Below are 20,468 nucleotides of genomic sequence, written 5' to 3' on the forward strand. Positions count from 1 at the left end.
CTTCCACCTCTCTGCCCATTCTGCTGGCCTATCTATATCCTGTTGCAGGCGTTTATATCATCCTCACTGTCTGCCGCACCTCCAAGTTTGGAGTCGTCAGTAAATTTTGAGATTCTACTCTGTATTCCAAGATTCAAGTCATTTAGATACAGCATAAAAAGCAGTGGTCCCAGCACTGACCCTTGGGAAACACCGCTCTCTACCATCCTCCAGTTTGGGAAAAAAACATTTACTACAACTCACTGTTTTCTGTCAAAAGCCATTTTTTTTACCCTTTGGACACTGACCCTCCTATTCCATGAGCCTCAATTTTGTTAACCAGCCTTTTATGTGGTACTTTATCAAATGCTTTCTTAAAATCTGTATAAACAAGATCCACTGCATTCCCTTCATCAACCTTCTCTGTTACTTCATCAATGAATTCAATTAGATTGGTTAAGGATAATCTGCCTTTTACAAATCCCTGCTGGCTCTCCTTAATTAACTCGACTCCAAGTGACTGTTGATTTTTTTCCTCTGATTATTGTTTCTAAAACCTTACCCACCACTGATGTTAAACTAACTGGCCTGTAGTTGCTAGGAATGTTCTTACACCCTTTCTTGAATAAAGGTGTCACATTTGCCACTCCCCAATCCTCTGGTATCTCCCCTGTATCCAGGGAGGATTGGAAGATGATGCCAAGTCCTTCCACTATCTCCACCTCCACTTCCTTTAGCCACCTGGGATGCAAGCCATCTGGACCAGGTGACTTATCTACTCTGAACATAGCCAGCCTTTTTAGTACCTCCCTGCTCTCAATTTTACCCTATCCATTGCCTCTACTCCTCTGCTTCTACTAATATTTTGTCAGATTCCACTTCCTTAGTAAACACTGATACAAAGTACTCATTCAGTATATTAGCCTTGCCCTGCACCTCGAAGCATATATTACCCTCTTTGTCCCTAATAAGCTCCACTCCACCTCTTACTGCCCACTTACTATTTACATTCCAGTAGAAGATCTTTGAGTTCCCTTTCATGTTGGCTGACAATCTATTCTCATATCCCGTCTTTGTCCGTCGTGTTTTACTCTTCACATCCCCGCTCAACCTATTGTATATGGCCTGGTTCTCACTTGATGAATCCATCTGACATGCATCATACACCCTCTTTTTTCATAACCTCTATCTCCCTAGTCATCCAAGGAGCCCTGTTTTTGCTTCCCTTACCTTTCACTCTTGTTGGAATGCACCTAGCCTGTACCTGAAGCATCTCTTCTTTAAAAGATAACTCATTATTTCAATACAGCTCTTCCTGTCAGTCTTTGGTTCCACTGTAACCTGGTTAGATCCCTTCTCATCACATTGAAATTAGACCTCTTTCAATCTAGACATTCTATCTTATTTTGATCCTTGCTTTTCTGCATCACAAATCTAAAACTTAAGATATGATCATTCTTACCCAAGTGCTCCCCCAGAGACACTTGGTCTACTTTTTCACAGCACCAGATCCAGAAATGCCTCCTTTCTAGTTGGACCAAGAACATATTGATCAAGGAAGTTCTCCTGAACACATTTCAGAAATTCCTCCCCCTCCTTAACCTTTAAAATTATCCCAATCAATTTTGGATAATTAAAGTCCCTCAATATTAGCACTATAGTTCTTGTACATCTGACTTCCCTGAAGATTTCCTTTTCTCTCTACCTCTCACTATTTGGAAGTCTATAGAATACCCCTAGTCACATGATCACACCCATTTTGATCCTCAACTCTAACCAAGTAGATTTTGTCCTTGCCCCCTCAAGGACATCCTCCCTTTCCAGAACTGCAATGGCTTTCCACTTTCCTTTCTCTTTCTTTATCTTTTCTGAACACTTTGTACCTTATATATTAAGCACCCAGTCCTCACCATGTTTAAGCCACATTTCCATTATTGCCACTACATCATATTCCCATACTGCTATTGTGCTTAAATCCTGGCCTGGCCAGCGGGGCCCACATCCCATGAATGAATTAAACAAAACTCTCCAACCTTATTCATCACACTTTGTGCATTTACACACATGCATTGTAATCCTGTCTTTGCATTCCTCACGGTGCTTCTCAGTCATGCCCCCATCTAATATGGAACTATTCCCTTCTCTAGTAGTCACTCTGACCCCCCCTAATACTTTGCTAATTCCTACTCCAGTGCTATCTGTCTCTTCTAACTCTTTTGTGCACCTTGGTGTTCCTCTCTTGTATTATCTTCTGGTTCCCACACCCCTGCCAAGTTAGTTTAAACCCTCCCCAATGACACTAACAAATCGCCCTCAAGGAAAATTGTCCCAGCTCTGTTCAGGTGCAACCATCTGGCCACTACAGATCCCACCTTCTCCAGAACTGGTCCCAGTGTCCCAAGAATCTAAAGCCCTCCCTCCTGCATCATCTTTCCAGCCACATGTTCATCTGTACTATCCTCCTATTTCGATACTTATTTGCGCGTAGCACTGCGAGTAATCCAGATATTACTACTTTTAAGGTCCTGCTTTCCTAGCTCCATAAACTGTTTCTGCAGGATCACCTCCCTCTTTCCACCTGTGTCATTGTTTCTGATGTGGACCACGACTGCTGGCTGTTCACCCTCCCCCTTCAGGATGCTGTGCAGCCGCTCTGATATCCTTGACCCTGGCACCAGGGAGGCAACACACCATCCTGGATTCACATCTGCGGCCACAGAAACGCCTGTCTGTTCCCCCTGACTGTAGAATCTCCTATTACTATCACTCTTCCAGTCATCCCTGTACCACCCAACAACCGCTTACAGCTGAGGCACCCGTGGTGCCATGGCCTTGGCTCTGGTTGCGCTCTCCAGTTGAACAATCACTTTCCTCAGTATTCAGAATTGACTACCGGTTGAAGAGTGTGACACTTTCAGGGGTCTCCTGCAATACCTGCCTGTTTCTTCTTGACTGTCTGGTGGTCACCCATTCCCTTAAGCTGCTGGTTGAACACATTCAGAAGCATCTATCCATGAAACTCTCAGCCTCACGAATGCACCACAGTGACGCCAGCTGCTGCTCAGGTTCTGAAACCCAGACCTCAGGCTGCTGCAACTGATGACACTCCTGCACATAGGGTTATCCAAGATACGTGAAGTGTCTTGGAGTTCCCACAGGATGTGCACTCCAGAGGTTGGAACAGCCTTACCAGCCCTCTCTCTATTATATAATAAACCTTGGTACTACTAATAAACCCTGTTACTACTATTACTAACAACCCTACAATAGTAACAATTTCCATACCAATAATAGTAACCTTACTACTGCTGATAATAAACTTTACCTTTAGTTTAGGGAGTCTTACCTTGTCAATCCTGGTGAGGTCATTACAGTCCTTCTTGCATTGCAACCAGGTTCCAGGGACCATGCCGTTCACACTGACTCACCCAAACCCCTGACCCACCAAACCCCACCGACTGCTCCCACTGACCCACCCAACCTCCTCTACCATTGCCATTGTCTAACGTCACAGGCCATCCATCATCCAATTTTAAAATAACAATCATTCTCAGGTTCTGGGTATTACTGGCCATCCCTAATTGCCCTTGAGAAGATGGTGGTGAGCTGCCTTCTTGAACCGCTGCAGTCCATGCGGGGTAGGTACACCCACAGTGCTGTTAGGGAGGGAGTTCCAGGATTTTGACCCAGCGACAGTGAAGGAACGGCGATATAGTTCCAAGTCAGGATGGTGTGTGACTTGGAGGGGAGCTTGCAGGTGGTGGTGTTCCCATGTATTTGCCGCCCTTGTCCTTCTAGTTGGTAGAGGTCGCGGGTTTGGAAGGTGCTGTCGAAGGAGCCTTGGTGCATTGCTGCAGTGCATCTTGTAGATGGTACACACTGCTGCCACTGTGCGTCGGTGGTGGAGGGAGTGAATGCTTGTGGATGGGGTACCAATCAAGCGGGCTGCTTTGTCCTGGATGGTGTTGAGCTTCTTGAGTGTTGTTGGAGCTGCACCCATCCAGGCAAGTGGAGAGTATTCCATCACACTCCTGGCTTGTGCCTTGCAGATGATGGACAGGCTTTGGGCAGTCTGGAGGTGTGTTACTCGCCTCAGGATTCCCAGCTTCTGACCTGCTCTTGTAGCCACAGTATTTATATGGCTACTCCTCTTCAATTTCTGGTCAATTGTAGCCCCCGGGATGTTGATAGTGGGGGATTCAGTGATCGTAATGCCATTGAATGTCAAGGGGGAGATGGTTCCATTCTCTCTTGTTGGAGATGGTCATTGCCTGGCACTTGTGTGGTGCGAATGTTACTTGCCACTTATCAGCCCAAGCCTGGATATTGTCCAGGTCTTGCTGCATTTCTACACGGACTGCTTCAGTATCTGAGGAGTCACGAATGGTGCTGAACATTGTGCAATCATCAGCGAACATCCCCACTTCTGACCTTATGATTGAAGGAAGGTCATTGATGAAGCAGCTGAAGATGGTTGCGCCAAGGACACTACCCTGAGGAACTCTTGCAGTGATGTCCTGGGACTGAGATGATTGACCTCCAACAATCACAACCATCTTCCTTTGCACTAGGAATGACTCCAACTAGCAGAGAGTTTTCCCCCTGATTCCCATTGACTTCAATTTTACTTTAGCTCCTTGGAGTCCGGAGGTAAAGGAGCCGAGTGGAGATTCAGAGCCTTATCAAACAAAGAAGAAATTAACAAGTGATGTTGGAACATGTGGAAAACAGAAAGCAGGCCGGATGAAAAGAGAGCTTTTAATTTCTTCTAAATTAATAGACTATCAAATATGATTTGATCCAAGTCCTGCAGGAGGATTGGAGAATTGCTAATGTTGTACCTCTGTTTAAAAAGGAAATGAGGGATAGACCGAATAATTACAGACCAGTCAATCTAACCTCAGAGTGGGCAAATTATTGGAATCTATTCTGAGAGACAGGATAAACTGTCACTTAGAAAGGCACAGGTTAATCAAGGATAGTCAGCATGGATTTGTTAAGGGAAGGTCTTGTCTGACCAACTTAATTGAATTTTTTGAAGAAGTAACAGGAAGATAGATGAGGGTAGTGCAGTTGATGTGGTCTACATGCAGTTCAGCGAGGCTTTTGACAAAGTCTCACATGACAGACTGGTTAAAAAAATAAAATCCTATGGGATCCAGGGAAATGCAGCATGGTGGATAAAAAATTGACTCAATATCTTCCTGCAGCCCACAGCTATCCTTGTTGATGGGTGTTTCCGTGACTGGAGGGCTATTTTCAGTGGCGTTCCACGGGGCTCAGTACTGGGTCCCCTGCTTTTTGTGGTGTATATTAAGGATTTGGATGTAAATGTAGGGGGCATGATCAAGAAGCTTGTGGATGACACAAAGATTGGCCATGTGGTAGATAGCGAGGAGGATAACTGTAGGCTGCAGGAAGATATTGATAGTCTGGTCAGATGGGCAGAAAAGTGGCAAATGGAATTCAACTTGGATAAGTGTGAGGTGATGCATTTGGGGAGGTCAAACAAGGCAAAGGAATACAAGATTAATGGGAAAACACTGAGAAGCGTAGAGGAAGTGAGGGACTTTGGAGTGAATGTCCACAAATCCCTGAAGGTAGCAGGACAGGTCGATAAGGTGGTTAAGAAGGCATATGGAATCCTTTCCTTTATTAGCTGTGGAATAGAATATAAGAGCAGGGAGATTATGCTGGAACTGTATAACTGATTGGTTCGGCCACAACTTGAGTACTGTGTGCAGTTCTGGTCACCTCATTACAGAAAGGATGTAATTGCACTAGAGAGGGTACAGAGGAGATTTACGAGGATGTTGCCAGGACTGGAAAAATGCAGCTATGAGGAAAGATTGGATAGGCTGGAGTTGTTCTCCTTGGAACAGAGAAGGCTGAGGGGAGATCTGATTGAAATGTACAAAATTTTGAGGGGCCTGGATAGAGTGGAGGTGAAGGGTCTATTCACCTTAGCAGAGAGGTCAGTGATGAGGGGGCATAGATTTAAAGTGATTGGTAAAAAGATTAGAGGGTAGATGAGGAAAAACCTTTTCACCCAGAGGGTGGTGATGGTCTGGAACTCACTGCCTGAAAGGGTATTTGAGGCAGAAACCCTCAACTCATTTAAAAGGAGTCTGGATATGCACCTCAGGTGCCGTAATCTGCAGGGGTATGGACCAAATGCTGGAAGGTGAGATTAGACTAGGTGGATCGTTTCTCAGCCGGCACAGACACGATGGGCCAAGTGGCCTCTTTCTGTGCCTTAAACTTTCAATGATTCTATCTATTCATTCATATAAAAACTAAAACAGATTTTATAATTTATCATATAATTAATATCCATGGTCAATTACCCAATTAGATCCGGGGATAAAGTTAAATATTAAATAGTAGTTGATAGGAACACTAAAGTCTTAGATTTTAATTTACTGAAAAATTAATGTTTTGAGTTAATAAGAGTTAAATAAAATATTTTAGTTAACCTTCCTGTGAAATAATATGACATCCGTGCAGGAAAAGCAGCTGATTGGTGAGTAGTTGGTGTGCCTTTTTTATATTTACGTAGCAAGTTTAATGGTAAGTTTATTGGTGGAAAAGTGATAAACCAGGGAACTACAGACCAGTGAGTCTCACGTCAGTGGTAGGGAAACTATTGGAGAAAATTCTGAAGGAGAGAATCTATTTCCACTTGGAGAGGCAAAATTTGATTAGGAATAGTCAGCATGGCTTTGTCAGAGGGAGGTCATGCCTAACAAATTTGATTGAATTTTTTGAGCATGTGATCAGGTGTGTAGATGAGGGTAGTGCAGTTGATGTAGTTTACATGGATTTCAGCAAAGCCTTTGACAAGGTCCCACATGGGAGACTTTTCAAGAAAGCAAATGCACATGGGATACAGGGTAACTTGATAAGGTGGATTCAAAATTGGCTTAGCTGTCGGAGACAGAGAGTGATGACAGACAGCTGTTTTAGTGACTGGAAGCCAGTGTCCAGTGGTGTACCACAGGGATCTGTGCTGGGTCCCCTATTGTTTGTCATTTATATAAACGACATAGATGACTATGTGGGGGGTAGGATCAGTAAGTTTGCGGATGACACAAAGATTGGCCGAGTGGTTAACAGTGAGCTGGAGTGTCTTGGGTTACAGGAAGGTATAGACGGGATGGTCAAATGGGCAGAAAAGTGGCAGATGGAATTTAGCGCTGAAATGTGAGGTGATCCACTTTGGAAGGAGTAATGTGACACGGAAATATTCAATGAATGGCCTGACACTGGGAAGTTCCGAGGAACAAAGGGACCTTGGCGTGTTTGTCCATAGATCTCTGAAGGCAGAAGGGCAGGTTAATAGGGTGGTGAAAAAGGCATATGGGACACTTGCCTTTATCAATCGAGGCATAGATTACAAAAGCAGGGAGGTCATGTTGGAGTTGTATAGAACTTTGGTAAGGCCACAGCTGGAGTACTGTGTGCAATTCTGGTCGCCACATTATAGGAAGTATGTGATTGCATTGGAGGGGGTGCAGAGACGATTCACCAGGATGTTGCCTGGGATGGATCATTTAAGCTATGAAGAGAGGTTGGATCAGCTTGGGTTGTTTTCGCTGGAGCAGAGAAGACTGAGGGGTGACCTGATCGAGGTGTACAAGATTCTGAGGGGTATGGACAGGGTGGATAGGGAGCAGCTGTTCCTCTTAGTTGAAGGGTCAGTTATGAGGGGACACAAGTTTAAGGTGAGGGGCGGGAGGTTTAACGGGGATTTGAGGAAGAACTTTTTTACCCAGAGGGTGGTGACGGTCTGGAATGCCCTGCCTGGGAGGGTGGTAGATGCAGGTTGCCTCACATCCTTTAAAAAGTACCTGGATGAACACTTGGCACGTCATAACATTCAAGGCTATGGGCCAAGTGCTGGCAAATGGGATTAGGTAGACAGGTCAGGTGTCTTTAATGCATCGGTGCAGGCTCGATGGGCCGAAGGGCCTCTTCTGCACTGTATTATTCTGTGATTCTGTGATAGGCATGGCAGGGCATTTCAGTCCTGTGGAGTGCACATCTTGCTGCATGTGGGAACTCCAGGATGCCTCTCTTGTCCTGGACAATTATGTGCAGGACGTGCCGCCAGCTGGAGCAGCTCGAATTCTGGGTTTTGGAAGTTGAGCAGCAGCTGGTAACATTGTGGTGCATCCGTGAGGCTGAGAGTTTCATGGATAGATGCTTCTGAATGTGTTCAACCAGCAGCTTAAGTGTATTGGTGACTGCCAGACAGCCAAGAAGGACCAGTCAGGTACTGCAGGAGTTCTCCGAGTGCATCTCACTTTCCATTCAGTTTGGAATACTGGTGAGAGTGATGGTTCCTCTGGGGCCAGGTCCATGGCACCACGGCTGGCTCAGCTGTACAGGGGGGGACAGGAGAAAGATTGGCAAAGCAACAGTGATAGGGGATCCTATAGTTAGGGGAAGAGACAGGTGTTATGCAGCTACAAATGCGAATTCAGGAAGGTGATACTTCCCTGGTGTCAGGGTCAAGGATGCCACTGATCAGCTGCAGAGCATCCTGACTGGGAGAGGGTGAACAGCCAGAGGTCGTTGTCCATATTGGTACCAACGACATAGGTAGAAAGGGGGATGAGGTCCTGCAGGCAGATTTTAGGGAGCTGGTAGGAGACTAGTGAGCAGGACCTCAAAGATAGTAATCTCCTGATTACTTTCAGTACTACACACTAGTGAGTATAGAGACAGGAATATAGGAGATCAATGCATGGCTGGAAAGATGGTGCAGGATGGAGGACTTTAGATTCCTGGGATATTGGGACCAGTTCTGGAGGAGCTGGGAGCTGTACAGGCCATGTACAGGATGCACCATTGGGCCAGGATCAATTTCCTTGCAGGGTGATTTGCCTGTGTTTTTGAAAAGAGTTTAGAGTAACTTGGCAGGGGTGTGGGAACCAGAAAATAATACACGAGACGAAAATTGGGAGAGACATCTGGCACTAGAGTATGGTATTAGGTGAGATCAAAGTAAGAGGGAATGTAATAAAATCAAAATTTGGTTTACTGCGAATGTATGTGAATGCTTGGAGTGTGGTAAATAAGGTTAGTGAGTTGCAAGTGCAGATAACCACGTGGAAATATGATTTTGTGGCGATAATGAAGACCAGGCTCAAAAATGACAGGACTGAGTACTCAATCTTCCTGGATACAAGGTGTTGGGGTAAGATAGAGAAGGATGGAAAGGAGGAGGGGTAGCAGTTTTGATTAAGGAGAATATTAGTGTTAGAAGGAGAGGACGTCCTCGAGAGGTGAAGGACAATATTTGGTTAGAGCTAAGGAACAATAGAGGTGCCATTATCTTGCTGGGTGCATTCTATAGGACACCAACTGGTGAGAAAGATGGAGAGGAACAAAACTGCAAGGAAATCAGAGGTGTAAGAATTATAGAGTACTTATAATAGGGGCTTGAATTATCCGAAGGTAGGCTGGGATAGTAATAGTATAAATGGCAGAGAGGGACAAGAGTTTCTGGAGTGTGTTCAGGACAATTTTCTACATCAGTTTATTGGAGTAGACAGCAACATTTTCAAATTTGCTGATGATACCAAACTTGGAGGAAAGGCAAACAGTGAGGATACGTATGAACAGACGCACTAGATTCTGTTTTATCAAATTGAAATCGGCCTTCCCCCAATTCAGTACCTTTATTTCCGGTCCATCTTTATCCTTTTCCATAACTACATTAAATCTTACAGAGTTATGATCACTATCCCCGAAATGCTCCCCCACGGACACTTCTACCACATGTCCAGCTTCATTTCCTAGGATTAGGTCCAGTACTGCCCCTTCTCTTGTAGGACTTTCTACGTACTGGCTCAAAAAGCTCTCTTGTATGCATTTTAAGAATTCCGCCCCCTTTAAGCCTTTTACACTAAGACTATCCCAGTTGATATTGGGGAAGTTGAAATCCCCTACTATTATTACCCTATTATTTTTACACCTCTCTGAGATTTGCCAATATATCTGCTCCTCTATCTCTCCCTGACTGTTTGGAGGCCTGCAGTACTCTCCCAGCCAAGTGATTGCCCCCCTTTTGTTTTTAAGTTCTACCCATATGGCCTCATTTGAGGAACCTTCTAAGATATCATCCCTCCTTACTGCAGTAATTGACTCCTTGATCAACAGTGCAATGCTACCTCCTCTTTTATCCCCTCCCTTGTCACACCTGAAGATTCTATACCCTGGAATATTGAGCTGCCAGTCCTGTCCCTCCCTCAGCCATGTCTCTGTGATAGCAATAATATCATAATCCCATGTGTTAATCAATGCCCTCAATTCATCTGCCTTACTAGTAAGACTCCTTGCATTAAAGTAAATGCAATCCAGCCTTGAATTTTTCCCTTGTGTCTTATCAGATCTATATTTGCTCTGCCTTCCAGACTGACTCAGTTTCTCTTCTATATTTGACTGAGCATCACCCCCTACTGTACCTCCACTCTGTATCCCATCCCCCTGCCAAATTAGTTTAAACCTCCCCCCCAACAACAACACTAGCAAACCTCCCAGCAAGGATGTTGGTCCCGTTCCGGTTCAGGTGCAACCTGTCCAACTTTTACAGGTCCCACATTTGCCAGAAACAGACCCAGTGATCCAGGAAACTAAAGCCCTCCCTCCTGCACCATCTCCTCAGCTACACTTCAATCTGCTCTATCCTCCTATTTCTAAACTCAACAGCACGTGGCACCGGGAGTAATCCAGAGATTACAACCTTTGGGGTCCTGCTTTTTCACCTGCAACCTAGCTCTCTAAATTCTTGTTGCAAGACCTCATCCCTCTTCCTGCCTATGTCGTTGGTACCAATGTGTACCATGACCTCTGACTGTTCACCCTCCCCCTTCAGAATGTCCTGCAGCCGCTCCATGACATCCTTGACCCTAGCACCAGGGAGGCAACATACCATCCTGGAGTCTCGTTTGTGGCCACAGAAACGCCTGTCTGTACCGCTTACGATAGAATCCCCCATCACTCTAGCTCTTCCACTCATTTTCCTTTCCCACTGTAAGTTTCTCTCCAGCCCTGAGCAGAATTCCCGAATCCTGGCACTGGGCAGGCAACACAGCTGTCTGGACTCTCGCTCTTTGCTGCAGAGAACAGTGTCAATTCCCCTAACTACACTGTCCCTTACTATTAATACATTCCATTCTTCTCCCTCCACTTATTGGCTTCTTGTACCATGGTCAGGTTGCTCATCCACCTTGCAGCCCCCACTCTCATCCAAACAAGCTGCAAGAACCTCAAACATGTTGGACAATCACAAAAGCTGAGGCTCCTGCACTCCTGCCCTCTTGGTCACCTTACCAGCCTCAGCTGCAGCCACACTCTCCTGTCCCTGAGCACTGACCAAATCAGAAGACCCTATCCTAAGGGGTGTGACTGCCTCCTGGTACAAAATGTCCAGGTAACTTTCCCCCTCCCTGATGTGTCGCAGCGTCTGCAGCTCGGAGTCCAGTTCAATGACTCTGAGCTGAAGCTCTTTGAATCGCAAACACTTACTGCAGACGTGTTTGCCCTGGATCACACTGGCATCCAGGAGCTCCCACATGCTGCAGCTGTGACACATCACCTGTCCTGCCATCCTTAATGTGTCTTAATTAACTACTTAATTATTTTATTCAATTATTTATTTTATTTCCCTTTTTTATATATTTTATTAAGCTTACCACTAATTCCTTTACTATTTTAAACCTTAGCATTGGAATGGACCTTAATCACTTACCAGATATTCACCAGGCAGGTGGCTTCGGCCCCACTCAATCAACTACCTGCTTGCCAGTGATGTCACACTTAATTTTCTTGAACGTGAACTGGATCCGATATCAATGGATGATACAAATCAACTGTAACAGGACAGAGACAGGCTGGCAGAATGGGCAGACAAGTGACAAATGGAATTTAATGCAGAGAAGTGTGAAGTGATGCATTTGACAGAAGGGATAAGGTCAGGCAATATAGACTTAATGGCACAATACGAAAGAGTGTTCAGGAAGACAGGGAGCTGGGGTTTATGTGCATTGATCTTTGAAGGTGGCAGGACATATTGGGAGGGTGATTAGTAAAACATGTGGGATCTTGGGATTCATAAATAGAGGCATTGAGTAAAAAGCAGGGAGGTTATGCTGAACCTTTATAAAATTCTGGTTCGGCCACAACTGGAGTATTGTGTCCAGTTCTGGTCACCACACTTCAGGAAGGATGTGAGGGTCCTTGAGAGAGTGCAGAGGAGATTTACCAGAATGGTTCCAGGGATGAGGGATTTTAGTTACAAGGTTAGGTTGGAAAAGCTGGGTTTGTTCTCCTTAGAACAAAGGAGATTGAGGGGAGATTTAATAGAAGTGTTCAAGATTATGACAGACTTCGATAAGTTAGACAAAGAAAAACTGTTCCCAGTAGCTGATGGTACAAGGACTTGGGGACACTGAACGTTTTGGCCAAGAGATACAGGGGGAATATGAGGAAGAACTTTTTTGTGCAGTGAGTGGTAATGACCTGGAAATCGCTGCCCACGAGGGTGGTGGAAGCAGAGACGATCAATAGCTTCAAAAGGAAATTCAATGGGCACCTGAGGGAAATAAACTTGCAGGGTTATGGGGATAAAGCAGGGGAGCGGGACAGACTGAATTGTACAGAGAATCAGCATGGGCCTGATGGGACAAATGGCCTCCTGTTCCATAATTATGTCTGTAGGATAACTCTCATTTTCCACCATCTCTCCCAGGATAACCTCCAGACCCCACCATCTCTCCCAGGATAACCTCCAGACCCCACCATCTCTCCCAGGATAACCCCCAGACCCCACCGTCTCCCAGGATAACCCCCAGAACCCACCATGTATCCCAGGATAACTCCCAGAACCCACCGTCTCTCCCAGGATAACTTCCAGACCCCACCATCTCTCCCAGGAGATCCGCTATTTCTAGGGCCACTTCCTTAAATACTCTGGGATGCATACCATCAGGCCCTGGGGATTTATCGGCCTTCAAGCCCATCAATTTTCCCAACACCATTTCTCTACCAATACTGATTTCTTTCAGTTCCTCTCTCTCACTAAGCCCTGCGTTCCCCAACATTTCTGGTATGATATTTGTGTCCTCCTTTGTGAAGACAGAACCAAAGTATGCATTTAGTTGATCAGCCATTTCTTTGTTCCCCATAATAAATTCCCCTGTTTCTGATTGTAAGGGACCTACATTTGTCTTCACCAATCTTTTTCTCTTCACATACCTATCGAAACTTTTACAGTCAGTTTTCATGTTCCCCGCAAGCTTACTCTCGTACTCTATTTTCCCCTTCTTAATCAATCCCTTGGTCCTCCTTTGCTGAATTCTAAACTGCTCCCAATCCTCAGGTCTGTTGTTTTTCTGGCAAATTTATATACCTCTTCCTTGGATCTAATGCTATCTCTAATTTCCCTTGTAAGCCATGGTTTGGCTCCCTTTCCCATTTTACTTTTGCACCAGACAGGGATAAACAATTGTTGCAGTTCATCCATGCACTCTTTAAATGTTTGCCATTGCCTATCCACCGTCATCCCTTTAAGTAACCTTTCCCAATCCGTCATGGCCAACACGCGCCTCATACCTTCGTAGTTTCCTTTACTAAGATTCAGGACCCTTTTCTCAGAATCAACTACATCACTCTCCATCTTGATGAAGAATTCTATCATATTATGGTCGCTCATCCCCAAGGGGTCTTGCACAACTCGATCGTTAATTATTCCTCTCTCATTACACAATACTCAGTCTAGGATGGCCTGTTCTCTAGTTAGTTCCTCAACGTATTGGTCTAGAAAACCATCCCGTATACATTCCAAGATTTCCTCCTCTACAGTATTGTGACTAATTTGATTTGCCCAATCTATATGCAGATTAAAATCACCCATAATTACAGATGTTCCTTTATCGCATGCATCTCTAATTTCCTGTTTAATGCCATTCCCAACATCACCACTACAGTTTGGGGGTCTATATACAACCCCCACTAATGTTTTTTGCCCCTTAGTGTTTCTCAGCTCTATCCATACAGATTCCACATCGTCAGAGCTAATATCTTTCCTCACTATTGTGTTAATTTCCTCTGTAACCAGCAATGCAACTCCACTGCCTTTTACTTTTTGTCTGTCCTTCCTAAATACTGAATATCCCTGGATGTTCATTTCCCATCCCTGGTCACCTTGCACCCATGTCTCCGTAATCCCGACTATATCATACCTGTTTACATTTATTTGCAGGATTAATTCATCCACTTTATTGCGAATGCTCCACACGTTAAGGCACAAAGCCTTAAGGCCTGTCTTTTTAACATTACTTATCCCCTTCCCACTATTTTTCACTGTGGCCCTGTTTGATTCTGGCCCTTGTTTTCTCTGCCTGTCACTTTTTTCTTATTCCACTCACTGTCTTTTGTTCTTGTCTTTGATACCCCCTCCTCTGACTCCTTGCAAAGGTTCCCATCCCCCTGACTTTTTAGTTTAAACCCTCCCCAACCACTCTAGCAAATACTCCCCCTAGACAATCAGTCCCGGTCCTGCCCAGGTGTAACCCGTCCAGTTTGTACTGGTCCCACCTCCCCCAGAACTGGTTCCAATTTCCCAGGAATCTAAAATCCTCCCCCTCACACCATCTCTTCAGCCACGTATTCATCTGATATATCCTGCTATTTCTACTCTGACTAGCACGTGGCACTGGTAGTAATCCTGAGATCACTACCTTTGACGTCCAGCTTTTCAACTTACTTCCTAGCTCCCTATATTCTGCTTTTAGAACCTCATCCTTTTTTTTACCTACATCGTTTGTAGAAATGTGTACCATGACCCAGGTCCCACCATCTCTCCCACGATAAGCCCCAGAACCCACCATCTCTCCCAGGATAACCCCCAGAACCCACCATCTCTCCCAGGATAACTCCCAGAACTCACCATCTCTCCCAGGAGAACTCCCAGACCCCACTGCCTGTCCCAGGATAACTCCCAGAATCCACTGCCTGTCCCAGGATAACTCCCAGACCCCACTGCCTGTCCCAGGATAACTCCCAGACCCCACTGCCTGTCCCAGGATTACTCCCAGACCCCACTGCCTGTCCCAGGATTACTCCCAGACCCCACTGCCTGTCCCAGGATTACTCCCAGACCCCACTGCCTGTCCCAGGAGAACTCCCAGACCCCACTGCCTGTCCCAGGATTACTCCCAGACCCCACTGCCTGTCCCAGGATAACTCCCAGACCCCACTGCCTGTCCCAGGATAACTCCCAGACCCCACTGCCTGTCCCAGGATAACTCCCAGACCCCACTGCCTGTCCCAGGATTACTCCCAGACCCCACTGCCTGTCCCAGGATTACTCCCAGACCCCACTGCCTGTCCCAGGATAACTCCCAGAATCCACTGCCTGTCCCAGGATAACTCCCAGAATCCACTGCCTGTCCCAGGAGAACTCCCAGACCCCACTGCCTGTCCCAGGATTACTCCCAGACCCCACTGCCTGTCCCAGGATTACTCCCAGACCCCACTGCCTGTCCCAGGATTACTCCCAGACCCCACTGCCTGTCCCAGGATAACTCCCAGAATCCACTGCCTGTCCCAGGATAACTCCCAGAATCCACTGCCTGTCCCAGGAGAACTCCCAGACCCCACTGCCTGTCCCAGGATTACTCCCAGACCCCACTGCCTGTCCCAGGATTACTCCCAGACCCCACTGCCTGTCCCAGGATAACTCCCAGACCCCACTGCCTGTCCCAGGATTACTCCCAGACCCCACTGCCTGTCCCAGGATTACTCCCAGACCCCACTGCCTGTCCCAGGATTACTCCCAGACCCCACTGCCTGTCCCAGGATAACTCCCAGAATCCACTGCCTGTCCCAGGATAACTCCCAGAATCCACTGCCTGTCCCAGGATTACTCCCAGACCCCACTGCCTGTCCCAGGATTACTCCCAGACCCCACTGCCTGTCCCAGGATAACTCCCAGACCCCACTGCCTGTCCCAGGATAACTCCCAGAATCCACTGCCTGTCCCAGGATAACTCCCAGAATCCACTGCCTGTCCCAGGATTACTCCCAGACCCCACTGCCTGTCCCAGGATTACTCCCAGACCCCACTGCCTGTCCCAGGATAACTCCCAGACCCCACTGCCTGTCCCAGGATAACTCCCAGAATCCACTGCCTGTCCCAGGATAACTCCCAGAATCCACTGCCTGTCCCAGGATTACTCCCAGACCCCACTGCCTGTCCCAGGATTACTCCCAGACCCCACTGCCTGTCCCAGGATAACTCCCAGAATCCACTGCCTGTCCCAGGATAACTCCCAGAATCCACTGCCTGTCCCAGGATTACTCCCAGACCCCACTGCCTGTCCCAGGATAACTCCCAGACCCCACTGCCTGTCCCAGGATTACACCCAGAATCCACTGCCTGTCCCAGGATTACTCCCAGACCCCACTGCCTGTCCCAGGATTACACCCAGAATCCACTGTCTGTCCCAGGATTACTCCCAGACCCCACTGCCTGTCCCATGATTACTCCCAGACCCCACTGCCTGTCCCAGGATAACTCCCAGACCCCACTGCCTGTCCCAGGATTACTCCCAGACCCCACTGTCTGTCCCAGGATTACTCCCAGACCCCACTGCCTGTCCCAGGATAACTCCCAGAATCCACTGTCTGTCCCAGGATTACTCCCAGACCCCACTGCCTGTCCCAGGATAACTCCCAGAATCCACTGCCTGTCCCAGGATAACTCCCAGAATCCACTGCCTGTCCCAGGAGAACTCCCAGACCCCACTGCCTGTCCCAGGATTACTCCCAGACCCCACTGCCTGTCCCAGGATAACTCCCAGACCCCACTGCCTGTCCCAGGATTACTCCCAGACCCCACTGCCTGTCCCAGGATAACTCCCAGACCCCACTGCCTGTCCCAGGATAACTCCCAGACCCCACTGCCTGTCCCAGGATTACTCCCAGACCCCACTGCCTGTCCCAGGATAACTCCCAGACCCCACTGCCTGTCCCAGGATTACTCCCAGACCCCACTGCCTGTCCCAGGATTACTCCCAGACCCCACTGCCTGTCCCAGGATTACTCCCAGACCCCACTGCCTGTCCCAGGATTACTCCCAGACCCCACTGCCTGTCCCAGGATAACTCCCAGACCCCACTGCCTGTCCCAGGATTACTCCCAGACCCCACTGCCTGTCCCAGGATTACTCCCAGACCCCACTGTCTGTCCCAGGATTACTCCCAGACCCCACTGCCTGTCCCATGATTACTCCCAGACCCCACTGCCTGTCCCAGGATAACTCCCAGACCCCACTGCCTGTCCCAGGATTACTCCCAGACCCCACTGTCTGTCCCAGGATTACTCCCAGACCCCACTGTCTGTCCCAGGATTACTCCCAGACCCCACTGCCTGTCCCATGATTACTCCCAGACCCCACTGCCTGTCCCAGGATAACTCCCAGACCCCACTGCCTGTCCCAGGATTACTCCCAGACCCCACTGCCTGTCCCAGGATTACTCCCAGACCCCACTGCCTGTCCCAGGATTACTCCCAGACCCCACTGCCTGTCCCAGGATTACTCCCAGACCCCACTGCCTGTCCCAGGATTACTCCCAGACCCCACTGCCTGTCCCAGGATTACTCCCAGACCCCACTGCCTGTCCCAGGAGAACTCCCAGACCCCACTGCCTGTCCCAGGAGAACTCCCAGACCCCACTGCCTGTCCCAGGATTACTCCCAGACCCCACTGCCTGTCCCAGGATAACTCCCAGACCCCACTGCCTGTCCCAGGATTACTCCCAGACCCCACTGCCTGTCCCAGGATTACTCCCAGACCCCACTGCCTGTCCCAGGATTACTCCCAGACCCCACTGCCTGTCCCAGGATTACTCCCAGACCCCACTGTCTGTCCCGGCTCAGCTGTTGATTGTTTTCAGTGATTGATGCTTTTCAATTTTTTTTCCTGCAGCTCAACTCCTGGAATGGCAATGCGTGTCAAAATCATTACTGGACAATCCATGGCTTCTGGTAACATTCTTTTTACATTAAACAGTTATATTTCCAGTTCATTCAGAACCAGGCATCACGGGTTTGATTCCAGTGTCAATGGTTCTGGGTGGGAGAGTCAGTGGATGATGCAGCCCTGATATTCCAAGGTGAGCTACACACGCTCACAGACACACGCTCACAGACGCACATACACACACTCATACACACACTCATACACACACTCATACACACACTCATACACACACGCAGACTCACTCACACTGATTAACACAAAGACACACACTGACAAACACACAGACACCCAGGCCATTCCTCTTTGAAAAGAGGCATCTTATTACGGGATGTGAATTGTTATTGTTTTGTTGTTGAAAAGAAGAATGTTGCAGGGTTAGTTTGGTAATACCAGCAAGGAACCAATGTAGACTGGCTCAACTGATCCCTGCCGTGTGATGCTGAAAAAATGGTTCATTTAGGATATTACTTGAAAGAGTGGGGAGTAGAACTCGTGAGACAGGTTCAATCTAGTCAATGTCAAATGAGATAAAAACAACAAATGCTGGAAATACTCAGCAGGTCTGGCAGCATCTGTGGAAAGAGAAGCAGAGTTAATGTTTCGGGTCAGTGACCCTTCTTCAGAACTGACCTGAAACATTAACTCTGTTTCTTTCTCCACAGACACTGTCAGACCTGAGTATTTCCTGCATTTCTTGTTTTTATTTCAGATTTCCAGCATCCACAGTATTTTGCTTTTATCAAAGTTAAATGAGGACTGATTTCGAAAAGTTACTCCCACACACAGAGATCCGTGGGCTCCCGGATACAGAAATCGGGATGAAAAACCTGGAATTATTGAAGAGCTGAAGCTGCAGTAGGGAACAGTGGGTCTCTGAGCAGTCGGGGGAGAACAGTGGGAGGTTGGTACCAAGATGGGTCTCTTGTGATCTCCTGGAATATACTTGAATTTATCACAAAAAGTCTAGTGCTGTTGTCAAGGGTTTAAACTAGCTTGTCAGGGGATTGGGAACCTGCGATGGAATTCCGATAGGAGCAAAACGAAACAAAACAATCCCGGACAACCATGACTGCAGTAAGTGTCTGTAACTTGCATGACTTCAGTTCAGAATTGCTGAGCTGGAGACTGAGTTGCAGACATTGTGGAGCATCAGGGAGGGGGAGAGTTACCTGGACACTTTGTTCCAGGAGGCAGTCACACCCTTTAGAGTAGGGAGAACATTAGAGATGGCCAATGGTCAGGGACTGGAGGGTGTGACTGCAATTGAGGCAGATCGGGGGAATCAGCATGTAGTGATGGAGGAGCCTCAGCCCCTGACCTTGTCCAACAGGTACAAACTCCTTGCTACCTGTGTGGATGAAGAGAAGGACTACAAGGTGGATGAGCGGACTCACCATGGCACCATGGTGAAAGGTGCCATTCCAGTGGGGGGAGTGAAGATGAATGTGGTAGTGATAGGAGACAGTATAGTCAGGGGGATAGATACTGGTCTCTGTCGCTGTGACCGGGAGCTCCGATGACTGTTTCCTGCCTGGTGCCAGGGTTAAGGACATCTCCTTGAGGCTGGAGTGGAACCTGGAGTGGGAGGGGGAGGATCCAGTTGTCATGGTCCATGTGGGAACCAGTGACATAGGTAGAACCAGAAATGATGTTCGCTTAGAGAATTTGAGCAGTTAGGCTCCAAACTAAAACACAGAACATCAAAGATAATCACCTCCGGATTGTGAGCCGAGCCACAGCAAATTGGCACAGGGTCAAGCAGATTAGAGAATTAAACTAAAATAAAAACAAGAAATGCTGGAAATACCCAGCAGGTCTGGCAGCATCTGTGGAGAGAGAAGCAGAGTTAACGTTTCAGGGCAGTGACCCTTCTTCGAGAACTAAACGCTTGGCTCAAAGAGTGGTGTGGGAAGAAGGGGTTTCGATTCTTGGGGCACTGGCATCAGTACTCAGGGAAGAGGGAGCTATTCCATTGGGATGGGCTTCACTTGAACTGGGTTGGAACCAGTGTCCTGGCCAATTGCATAACTAGGGCTGTGGATAGGGCTTTAAACTAACAGAGGAGGGGATTGTTTGGGTAAAGGGAAATTTAGAAATCCAAAGAGAGGTCAGGGCATCAGAGCAGGATAGTGATGTGGGTAAATGCCGACAGAATGGGACAAGAGTTTAACAAAAATTGTACATTGGCAAATAAGGAAATTGCAGGGAACAGAGGTAAAAAAATGAAATTGAAGTTCCTTTATCTGAATGCATGAAACATCTGTAATATGAAAGATGAACTAGTGACACAAATAGAGGTAAATAATCCAGAACAAATTGCCATCACCAAGACACGGTTACAAGGAGATCAAAGTTGGGAAATGATTATTCCAGGGGACACAATATTTCGGAGAGACAGACAGAGTGGCAAAGGAGGAGGGGTAGCCCTCCTGAATTA

At 47.2% G+C, this 20,468-nt stretch overlaps 1 protein-coding gene across 2 annotated transcripts in view; it reads left to right on the top strand.

Moving 5' to 3' along the window:
• Positions 1–20,468, top strand: part of LOC137368613 (ribonuclease T2-A-like) — a 171,476-nt gene that overhangs the window by 15,593 nt on the left and 135,415 nt on the right. For both annotated transcript variants that reach the window (XM_068028756.1, XM_068028757.1), the window contains exon 3: positions 17,978–18,036. In XM_068028756.1, coding sequence (XP_067884857.1) covers positions 17,978–18,036 — 59 coding nt within the window. The remainder of the gene's footprint in view (positions 1–17,977; positions 18,037–20,468) is intronic.

Source organism: Heterodontus francisci, chromosome 4, assembly GCF_036365525.1.
Source record: "Heterodontus francisci isolate sHetFra1 chromosome 4, sHetFra1.hap1, whole genome shotgun sequence".
Taxonomy (NCBI): Eukaryota; Metazoa; Chordata; class Chondrichthyes; order Heterodontiformes; family Heterodontidae; genus Heterodontus; species Heterodontus francisci.